The sequence below is a fragment of the Poeciliopsis prolifica genome, unplaced genomic scaffold (genome assembly GCF_027474105.1).
Source record: "Poeciliopsis prolifica strain line A6 unplaced genomic scaffold, Auburn_PproV2 SCAFFOLD173, whole genome shotgun sequence".
In the NCBI taxonomy this organism is placed as follows: Eukaryota; Metazoa; Chordata; class Actinopteri; order Cyprinodontiformes; family Poeciliidae; genus Poeciliopsis; species Poeciliopsis prolifica.
This window is the reverse complement of record NW_026562548.1, coordinates 166040-175571: the sequence shown is the minus strand read 5'-3', so window position 1 is coordinate 175571 and position 9532 is coordinate 166040. Positions and strand designations below refer to the sequence as shown.

Genomic DNA, 9532 nt, shown 5'->3' with positions numbered 1-9532 from the left:
TTATTATTAATTAGCATTTAATTTTATAAGGCTGCTTGATGAAGTTAACATCTACATTAGCTTGCCTCTATTGCAGTGACAGTAAATCCTTTCACCCTCTTTCTACGACCTTTCTTTCTGCTCTCCCCTGAGCCTTTTTTAGGAAAAGAAACTAAATCTTGAATTGTCACAATTACAGATGTGTATCAAAGTAAACGATTCTTTATACTTACAGTTTTGCTTTTCTTCCTTTGCTTTGTTTCTGAAAATGTGAAACAAAGGTGAATGGATCTCAAGTCTCACTTTGAAAGGTTGAAAATAGTTCCAGTTATTCACTGAGACGTTTCTCACTGTTCCTCTTTTGGTGTGAACCAAAAAGCAGAACTGTAGCAGCTCAAGGCGGCCATTTTGATCTGTTCACTGTGACTGTCTGTGTTACAAGCTCTTCATATTGTTGAGCTGAGATCACTTCTAAGAAGTCGCAACTGTATTGTCACCCAATAATTTACAGCTGCCACTCATTAAAATATATTTACAAGAAATCAGGAAACTGAATAAACTAAGAATTTAAATGTTGAAATCTACATTTGTTCACTCCAGATTCATTGACGTTAAATAAATTTAAAATAAATCAAAGTTTCTGGTTTGATTTCTCTCACCTCTTCTTTTCTTCAAGTTGATGATCCCCACAGCAGTTATGATGACACCTGCCGCAGCAAATGAAATGATGATGGAACATAATAATCGACCTGTGGAGGATCAAAACTGATGATTAACCGAGATGGTTTATAAAAACAGGAGTGGACACTCTGGCTAAAATCCATGACCACCTTTCATGCTCCAAAGTTGTGAAGCAGTTGTAGTCGATGAACTGCCGGTTGGAGATATCTTGGTTGATTCAGAGGATTTGTGCTTTGTTGTTGTGGAAGCTGTTGAATGAGAATCTGACAGAAAACAAACAACAAACTGTGAGGAGAGTCTCCATGTTATCTCCCTCATCACTGATATGAATGTGCTGCTTCTTTGCTGCTTTGGTTGTTTGTTTATCACGAAGAAAAACCCACAAAACACACAAATACAGCTCTGGTCGAAGATCATTCGCTAATCTCCTCATCCAGTACGTCAGTAAGTTTTTATGTATTTGTCTGTAAAGGTCATTGGGGGTTAAATTTATGTATGTGACTCATTTTTTTGCATAATTTATCTGCAGATTTAAAGCTGACATGCTCTTTAATCAGGTTTCTTCGCATCTAAAAATAAACTGAAACACTGAATCTGCTTAATTTACTTCCTCATTAATCTTTAGTTCCTTGTTACAGTTTGTTGCAAATGAAATCTATCACACTTTGTCAAATCAAATGTTTTCTCACACCAAGTCTGTTTGTGAGAAAAAGACTGATTTTAAGATCTCTTAAAATGAAATGTGTATAAATAAAATGCACATGAGAAACGTGTCAGAGAAACATAAAAAAGCGCATCACGTCTTTGGCGAGAGTCACTGCAGTCAGGAAGCTACGGACTGGACAAGTCTTCAGTTGGACACAAATACTGAAAGCAGCATCATTAAACTTTATTTAACGTTTATTAAATTTAATCTTACCTGCAAACTGAAGCATCAGAATGAAAAACAACCATATCCATCCTCTTTCAGCCATTTTGCTCATCTGTGTCTGGTCTGCTCATGTTCGCAAACGACTTGAGTTTAAAATGGCTTCTTATTGAAAACAAATACCCAAGAGCTTCAGAGGGGGGACGTCCTCACAACGTCTTCACCCTATGAAGTCTGTTGTTTTCGTCTCTGGATGTTTTTAGAAACCTGTCAAAATGACTGTCAAACACTTGTGTATTTTAAAAGCATTTTTTTAAACTTCCAGGAATAAAACAATTGCTTTAAGAAATGATGCTTTTGGAAACACGACGGAACTATTTCTGTTGAAATGTGTTAGTTTCTGCTACAGGCTGTTGCACATAAATACACTAGCAGCATGAAAAGTCTCACTGTTTTCCTTTTTAAAGTTTAGACCACACAATGTGGTCACAGCAAGAGCAGAAAATCATGATCTATTTAAACTTCTGAAAGTAAACAGTGAAGAAACAGCAGCTAGAGTGATGCTTCTCAAGCCGGATGCTCAGCGCCTGCTGACCTACATGGTCCTTGCTGCAGTTCACCGCACTTACAAAAATGAGGAAGAGGTCAAAGGGGAAGAATAATGTTTTCCAGTCACAGAGGATCATTTTAAAGCACAATAAAGTAACTATGTTCTCTTCAGTCATTATAAACATGCTATATATTTCAAATATGACTGAAAAGAAATGTGACTTTGTAATTTAATGCCCTGAAATTGGGCCTCTGTCTCTTTAAAAACTCCTGGTCTTTCTGAAACTCCACCTTCAGGAAGTCATCGCAAAATGGCTCCTCTATTGACCCTTTCACAACATTTTTTACATTCCTGCACCGAGATGTAACTTATATAATAAGCTCATCAGATGCACAGTTCCACCAAGTGTTTGCTAACTGCTGCTGCTGCTAGTCTGAAGGAGCAGAGTAGAAAAGTCACAGAGGAGGGCTCAGAAGCTTTGATGTTGCTGTTCTAAGGAGGAGTTTTAAAATGAAGTAAAACTCAAAAAGCCGTTTTTACATCACACTGACCCTTTGACAGGCTTCTGCTGCACTTCAGCTGCAACTTCTCCCACCTGGTTGGTTTTCATTGACTCAGCTTCAAGAAAGACGGCAACCTTCCACCAGTTTATCAGAGAGAAGGAAACTTTATTACAATTAAAACAATGGAATGAAAAACACTGTAATTCTACTGAATGCATAATTTGCGAGCATAACAAAAATACATATATTACAATAAAGTTTCTAAATGTATTAAATCTTTGAAGGATTGTGACTCAAGCTCTGCAGAGAGGCAGGATGACAGCAGATTGCATCAAACAAGCAGAAATGATCCAGAAGAAAACATTAAAATTAAAGGAAAATGTTGCTTTTTCTTCTGCAGCCAATCAGATCACAGCAGAAGGAGCCTGCAGAGTGCTGTAGATCACAGTGTCAGGGACCTGGAATTACACAATATTAACAAAAACATTAAAAAATATTACTCTAACACATTAACCATATTTCTGAGCATAGAGGAAGCAGACGGTAAATCCAAGTTATCAGCTCATGGATGATGAATATCAGATTTATTATAAAAATTGCACATGAAGCCATTAATCTCTTGCAATATTAAAACTTAAAACTTAAAATCTAGTTGCAGAAAATGTTTCAACCAGGAAGACCATGATATTTCTACATTACATTACAGCGTTTTAAAAATGAATAAATTTATGTTCACTCACGTTTCTGTTTGTCCTGGTTTCATTGCCGTGGTTTATGGATGCATAAGAAGCATAAAAATCAACCTGCTGAAGGAAAACAAAGCAAAGAGAAACAGTGATTTCTGCAAACTGCATGTAAAATGAATTTTATTTGTTATAAAGAGTTATTATTCAGTTTGTCTCTGACACGTCTGCATGGAACAAACCTAACCCACAAACCCTTCTGGTGTCATTCTGCCCTGTGTGGGTTTTTGATTAAAGTGAGTCATCATAATAGAGTGTGAGCTCACTTCCTCATCTGAGTTTCATATCTGGGTGGCACAAGTCCAAACATGTCCAGAACCCAGCAGTGGCTGAATGAGGTTTCAAAATGTCTAAATACGTCATGTTTCTGTGGTGAAACTCACAGGTTGGTCTTCCTTCTGCTTTTTATTTCCTAAAAGAGAAAAGAGTTTGATTCAGCTTCAAGCCAATCATAAGTCATAGTTTACTATCTACTGTTACTATGTTATTTTATGCACATCAGATAAACAACAGTTAGATATTAAGCAGTGGTTTGCAGAACTACATGGATGTTGTTTTTTAATAAATCAGTGATTGTTCTCACCTTTAGTTTTTATCCATCCAATTATTACAATCACAGTTATTAAGAGTCCTGCTAACAACATGGACACCATGACAGCCCACCAAATCCAACCTGGTGGAAAAACGACACGTTATATAAAATATAAGACAAACATCAAACCATAGCATCTGTTTGAAATGAAAGGAATGAGCTTTGTTAACCTTTCTCTGAAAACAACAGAAGGTCAGATGGACCTAAATCATTATAGGAGCTTAACAACTTTAACACAAATATATTTAGTCCAAGAAAACAATAAAGAAACTTCAGAAAGTGTCTTTTGCTGAAGATATTTTTACTTTTTTACAAACTCACTACTTTCTAATGGAATCATTACTGTTAACATCTTCACTGAATTTCATTTAACAAGGAAGAGCCCAGACCATACCTGTAGGTATTTAAACATGATAAAATGCGTCTCTACCTTGTGATTTTGTTTGGTTATTTTTGGTAAATAGAGCTGCTGTTGGGGTTTCTGATGTTAGCCACCTGCTGCTGGTTGACAATGCTGATTCAGTTCTTTCTGATTGGGTTAATATTGATTTAGTTGTTGCTGATGTAGTTGCTGGAGTTGTTGTTGATTGTTCTGTAAATTAGGATTAGGTTGTTAATTAAGCTTAAGATGTATCATAATATGAAAACAATCAGCTGGTTGGATTAGATGTGCATAAACAGCTGAAATATTTCAAGTTTGAGAAAATTATGAATAATGTTTTATGTTCCCACCTGTTTTGTCACCTGATGACTGACGGCTGAAGGTGAACAGCAGCTCTTTTTTGGCATTATATCCATCCTGTACTTTACACTTTAATAACTGGTAAAACTTTGAGTTGTGATGCAGATGAGATGCTGGGATTGTGACAGCAGCAGAGCAGGATGATACATTCATATCTGGTGATATTTCCTCTTTGCCCTCATACAGCCACATCACTGAGTGTCTGCAGTATGTGAGTTGAGACACAGAGCAGGTGAAGGTGACTTTTCCATTGTTTCTTTGTTCAGTCACTGGGGAAGATGGAGATATTTGGAAAAGACAACATCAGTAAATTCAGCTTCATTAGGGTTAGGGTCACTAAGACAAAGTGGCTAAATACAAATGTGATATAAATACTCACTGGTAACAACAGACAGATCCACCATGATGAGGTTATTTTGTCTGCATCCGTATTGACCAGAATCCTCCACTGTGACACTCTTGATGACCAGAGAACAGTCTGCTGCGACACTCAGTCTGCCTGACTTAGCGTTAGCCTCTTCTGTGAAACGGCTTCGTTCAAACAATGATACGTTTCTGTTTCCTGGCCGACTGAACGTCCATGTGATTCTGTCACAGTTGTGTTTCTCCTGTCCCACATTTCCACAGGGTAAAGTGACTCCATCACCAGTTTTAACAGTGAAGAAAGCTCGCTGCTGTCCAGCTGTTGCTGCAGCAAAAACATGGAACAAATAACTGCTGACATGTATATCGAGCTGTAGAAACAATATAATCTTAATGGTCATAAATAAAACCTTTAGTAAGATATTTTCCTCCACATGTGAGTATTAATAAATGGATATTTGTTAGATCTTTTCCTACCTGTGAGCTGAAGCATCAGAATTGTAAATAAAGTCTTAGAGATCCACTTAAAGGAAAGCATCATGCTTCTGTTTCTCCACATCCACGACTGACTGCGTCTGTGAAGCAGCTTCCTTTTAAGCATGAAAACGTTGCGTGTGTGCGGAGGTGTAACTTCCTCATCAGCAGAGTATTTATCTCCATTACACACAGGGCAGCAAGTGGCAGGGGCGGATGAACAATCATTACAAATATAGAAATAGAAACTTGTTTTCACAATTCTCTAATGCATGCTAATAAATAAACTGGGCCAGTGACATTTAACTGAACTGCAAAGTAAAATGAAATCCTCAACACCTCTGATGAATCTGACTTATTGTTAGTTATTGTTAGGTTTGATCCTGATGTTGCATTATTGCAGCATCAACCTGATTTTTACGTTGCTCTGGACAAAAGTGTCTGCCAGACACATGAATAAGAGCATAAACAACTTTATGAATCAGACATGACAACACCTGATATCTGTGAATAAATGTCAGGTCAGGCTCTCGTCCTTATGATTCATGTTAGAATGTTTTTGCTGATGGTTGAAATGCTCCCAGTCACAGACCAGTAACTGGTTGAGTCCAGTTTGAGTTTAGTTAGCCAGAGCTAAATAGATATCATTACTGGGAAGAAAGCAAATACTGAACGATGTGATATGTGAAGAAAGAAATGAGTTTAAAATCTATAATTTTCAATAATTGATCATTCATTTTGATCAATATGTAAAAATATAAAAACTGAAAACTTACACATTTAAGAATCTAGAAAACAAGCATCTTTATTAAAAATTTGAAAACAATATTTTCTCTCAAAGGTGACTGATTTTCAATGCACTTGACTTATAATAGCATTTAATATTTGTGGGTTTTTAAAACGCTTTTATCTAAAAGAATATGAACAACTTATAAATTTGTACATCGTTCTAAAGAAAACAATTTCTTTTTGTTTGAAACATATAAGTGCTTTACAGCTTCCTCGTGTTTCAAACTAAAACAGTTTGTGACGCATAAAGTCATATTTCATATTTGCCAATGAACTGATTGCTTTATATTGGGTCTCCAGAATATTGATCTGTGGAATCAGATGGAAGCAGAGGACTCTGGGATGTTTTCATAAACCACAGCATCTCCATGCTGATCACGGTTTCCCTGCAGGACAAAACAGAGCAGCATTTATTTTCCTTATATAACGGGCAGCACATGATATATTTTCCAATGCATCATTTGTATGTTCAATATAAACTTACTGTGTCTCTTTTCGCTGCTGCTTTGTTATCTGAAAAGAGAACCAGACGACCTCAGCTTGATTTCAGCTTCAGTAGTTAAAATTTAGGTAAATAATTACTTTTAGGGGCTTTCTTACATTGAATTTTCTCCCATATGGTAACTATGACTACACACATTAAGAGTATGGTAACACCCACAGACACAATGATGCATCTAAAGAAGGACAAATCACCTGGAAGTGATGAAAAAAAGACTTTAATTAGACTTAATGTGGGAGAACCTGAAGACAGCCACCTGTAATATTAATATTCAGATATTCAAATATTAGATTTAGAAAGAAAAATATCTATTGCCATGTTGGTCTGTTGGATTATTCATTGTTGTTGCTTTGTACCCTAAAAAGTTAATCAAATAGAAGAAACAAAGACATAATTACAGGATGTCACCACTAGTGGCCACTCTCATATTCAGACATTTATACTTTAAAGATGAAGAAAATTTAATACCTTGTGTTGTGTCCCTGTTTCTTGTTGTGGATATATGTCGAGTTGTTATTACTGATGACTTTGGAGTTTCTCCTTTCAAATAAATTTAAAGAATTACATCAAATATTTTACCCAAAAAAAAAACTGAGCTACATTACCAAAAGCTACATTAAGAATAGCAGGTGTGATATTACAATTTCAAATCCTTAAGATGCAAATGGTTTGAAATTTGTTCTCACCTGATGACTGATGGCTGAAGGTGAACAGCAGCTCTTTTTTGGCATCATATCCATCCTGTACTTTACACTTTAATAACTCGTAAAACTTTGAGTTGTGATGCAGATGAGATGCTGGGATTGTGACAGCAGCAGAGCAGGATGATACATTCATATCTGGTGATATTTCCTCTTTGCCCTCATACAGCAACATCACTGAGTGTCTGCAGTATGTGAGTTGAGACACAGAGCAGGTGAAGGCGACTTTTCCATTGTTTCTTTGTTCAGTCACTGGGGAAGATGGAGATATTTGGAAAAGACAACATCAGTAAATTCAGCTTCATTAGGGTTAGGGTCACTAAGACAAAATGGCTAAATACAAATGTGATATAAATACTCACTGGTAACAACAGACAGATCCACCATGATGAAGTTATTTTGTCTGCATCTGTATTGACCAGAATCCTCCACTGTGACGCTCTTGATGACCAGAGAACAGTCTGCTGCGACACTCAGTCTGCCTGACTTAGCGTTAGCCTCTTCTGTGAAACGGCTTCGTTCAAACAATGATACGTTTCTGTTTCCTGGCCGACTGAGCGTCCATGTGATTCTGTCACAGTTGTGTTTCTCCTGTCCCACATTTCCACAGGGTAAAGTGACTCCATCACCAGTTTTAACAGTGAAGAAAGCTCGCTGCTGTCCAGCTGTTGCTGCAGCAAAAATGGGAAACAATGTCGCAAAAAACTCATCTCACATCTCAAGAGATGGACCTTCAACAATTAGATATTAGATAGTTCCTTACCTGTGATCTGAAGTGTCAGAAATAAAGACATTAAAATCCGTTGGAAGGAAAACATCGTGCTTCTGACTCTTTACACACGCACAACTGACTCAGTCCGTAAAGCAACCTCTTCTGAGGCAGGAAACATTGTCTAGTCTGAGTGGGTTTCGAGGTGTGACTTTCTCATCAGGAAGTAGTTTAAAAAAAAAACTACTTGGTGCACAACTACTGCAGCAGCAAGTGCAAAAAAAGTGTAAAAATCTACTGTGGGACAAGCAACTCACAGACAGAGTGAGATTAAGCTCAAGATAAAATAACAACAATTCATACGCCAGTACAATATTACATCTGAATAAAAGATGATATTTCCGTCTTTCTCTGTAAAATGGTTCCAATTCTAACATGAAACCATTAAGCAGGCCGTGTGGGTGTCAGAGGTTTCACTTCCTCACAGTAACTACAAACACCATCCTTCCCCTCATCAACTCACAGTTATAGTTCATTTTAACAATTAAAACTTTGTTTTTCACATATTTTGATATCTTCAGGTTTTGGATCAAAGGTAATTTGATTCTCAAACTGAGACAGACTTCTTGGAAGCAAAGTGATCAGATAAAAGCTCAACATCCTCACAATCCCTCCATCAAACAGATGCATGTTTTTAAAAAAACATGCATCTGTTTGCGGAGGTTTTTTTAAACCTCCACAAAGGGACTTTTTGTGGAGGTTTTATATTTAACAATGTGAACCAAAAGTTTGTTCTGTTAGCTACAACCAAATTTTGCACCTGAAACCACAGAATGGTTTCTTTCTAAGTACATATGATCTCTCCATACAAAGTAAAAAAGGATGTGGACTGAGTCTATAAATATTTATAGATCTCACCTAACATGCTGTCACTACCGGCATAATGACGTCTATGTTTTCATATCACATCTTTCAACAACCATCCCACAGGTTTAAAGTGTTTCGTTGCTTGATGCACCAGTTGACTAATCAGAGTTGGCTGGACTGTGAGACGTCTTATTGTCCAAACATGTACATTTCTGAGAACAATTAAATATGACCTTAAAAGGATTCTGTAGAAGAAGATTATTGCAAACCTGGTTTATTTAGATGCCATAGCATATCAGTCTCATTTTTTATATTTAGTCTCAATGACTAACTTGAGGTTAAAAACAGTTTCATAATGAGAAAAAACAACAATAATAGATAACATTCTCAGTCTGGGACACAACACCCTTCTCATTGCCCTTTACAGCTTCTATTTGTGTCTTTATCTGTCTTTAAAAGTCCAATTTTG

General features: G+C 36.7%; 2 protein-coding genes across 5 annotated transcripts; both read right to left on the bottom strand.

Annotated features, from left to right (window-relative positions):
• Positions 1-2769: 2769 nt before the first annotated feature.
• On the bottom strand, positions 2770-6154 carry LOC129356474 (uncharacterized). 3 transcript variants are annotated; one of them, XM_055026068.1, is made up of 8 exons: positions 5499-6154; positions 5038-5346; positions 4649-4927; positions 4347-4508; positions 3908-3997; positions 3708-3736; positions 3322-3387; positions 2770-3039 (listed from the first exon to the last, which is right to left on the bottom strand). In XM_055026068.1, exons 1-8 carry the CDS (start codon positions 5620-5622, stop codon positions 2986-2988), a joined length of 1113 nt encoding a protein of 370 aa, XP_054882043.1. In that variant the 5' UTR covers positions 5623-6154; the 3' UTR covers positions 2770-2985. The 3 variants fall into 3 exon arrangements, with proteins under 3 accessions (XP_054882043.1, XP_054882044.1, XP_054882045.1); XM_055026069.1 differs by having other exon boundaries at positions 3322-3384; XM_055026070.1 differs by lacking the exon at positions 4347-4508.
• Positions 6155-6304: 150 nt separating this feature from the next.
• Positions 6305-8355, bottom strand: LOC129356475 (uncharacterized). Of its 2 annotated transcripts, XM_055026071.1 has the most exons (7): positions 8251-8355; positions 7850-8158; positions 7473-7739; positions 7255-7326; positions 6885-6980; positions 6769-6797; positions 6305-6670 (listed from the first exon to the last, which is right to left on the bottom strand). In XM_055026071.1, exons 1-7 carry the CDS (start codon positions 8303-8305, stop codon positions 6602-6604), a joined length of 897 nt encoding a protein of 298 aa, XP_054882046.1. In that variant the 5' UTR covers positions 8306-8355; the 3' UTR covers positions 6305-6601. The 2 variants fall into 2 exon arrangements, with proteins under 2 accessions (XP_054882046.1, XP_054882047.1); XM_055026072.1 differs by lacking the exons at positions 6305-6670; positions 6769-6797 and having other exon boundaries at positions 6898-7143.
• Positions 8356-9532: the final 1177 nt, after the last annotated feature.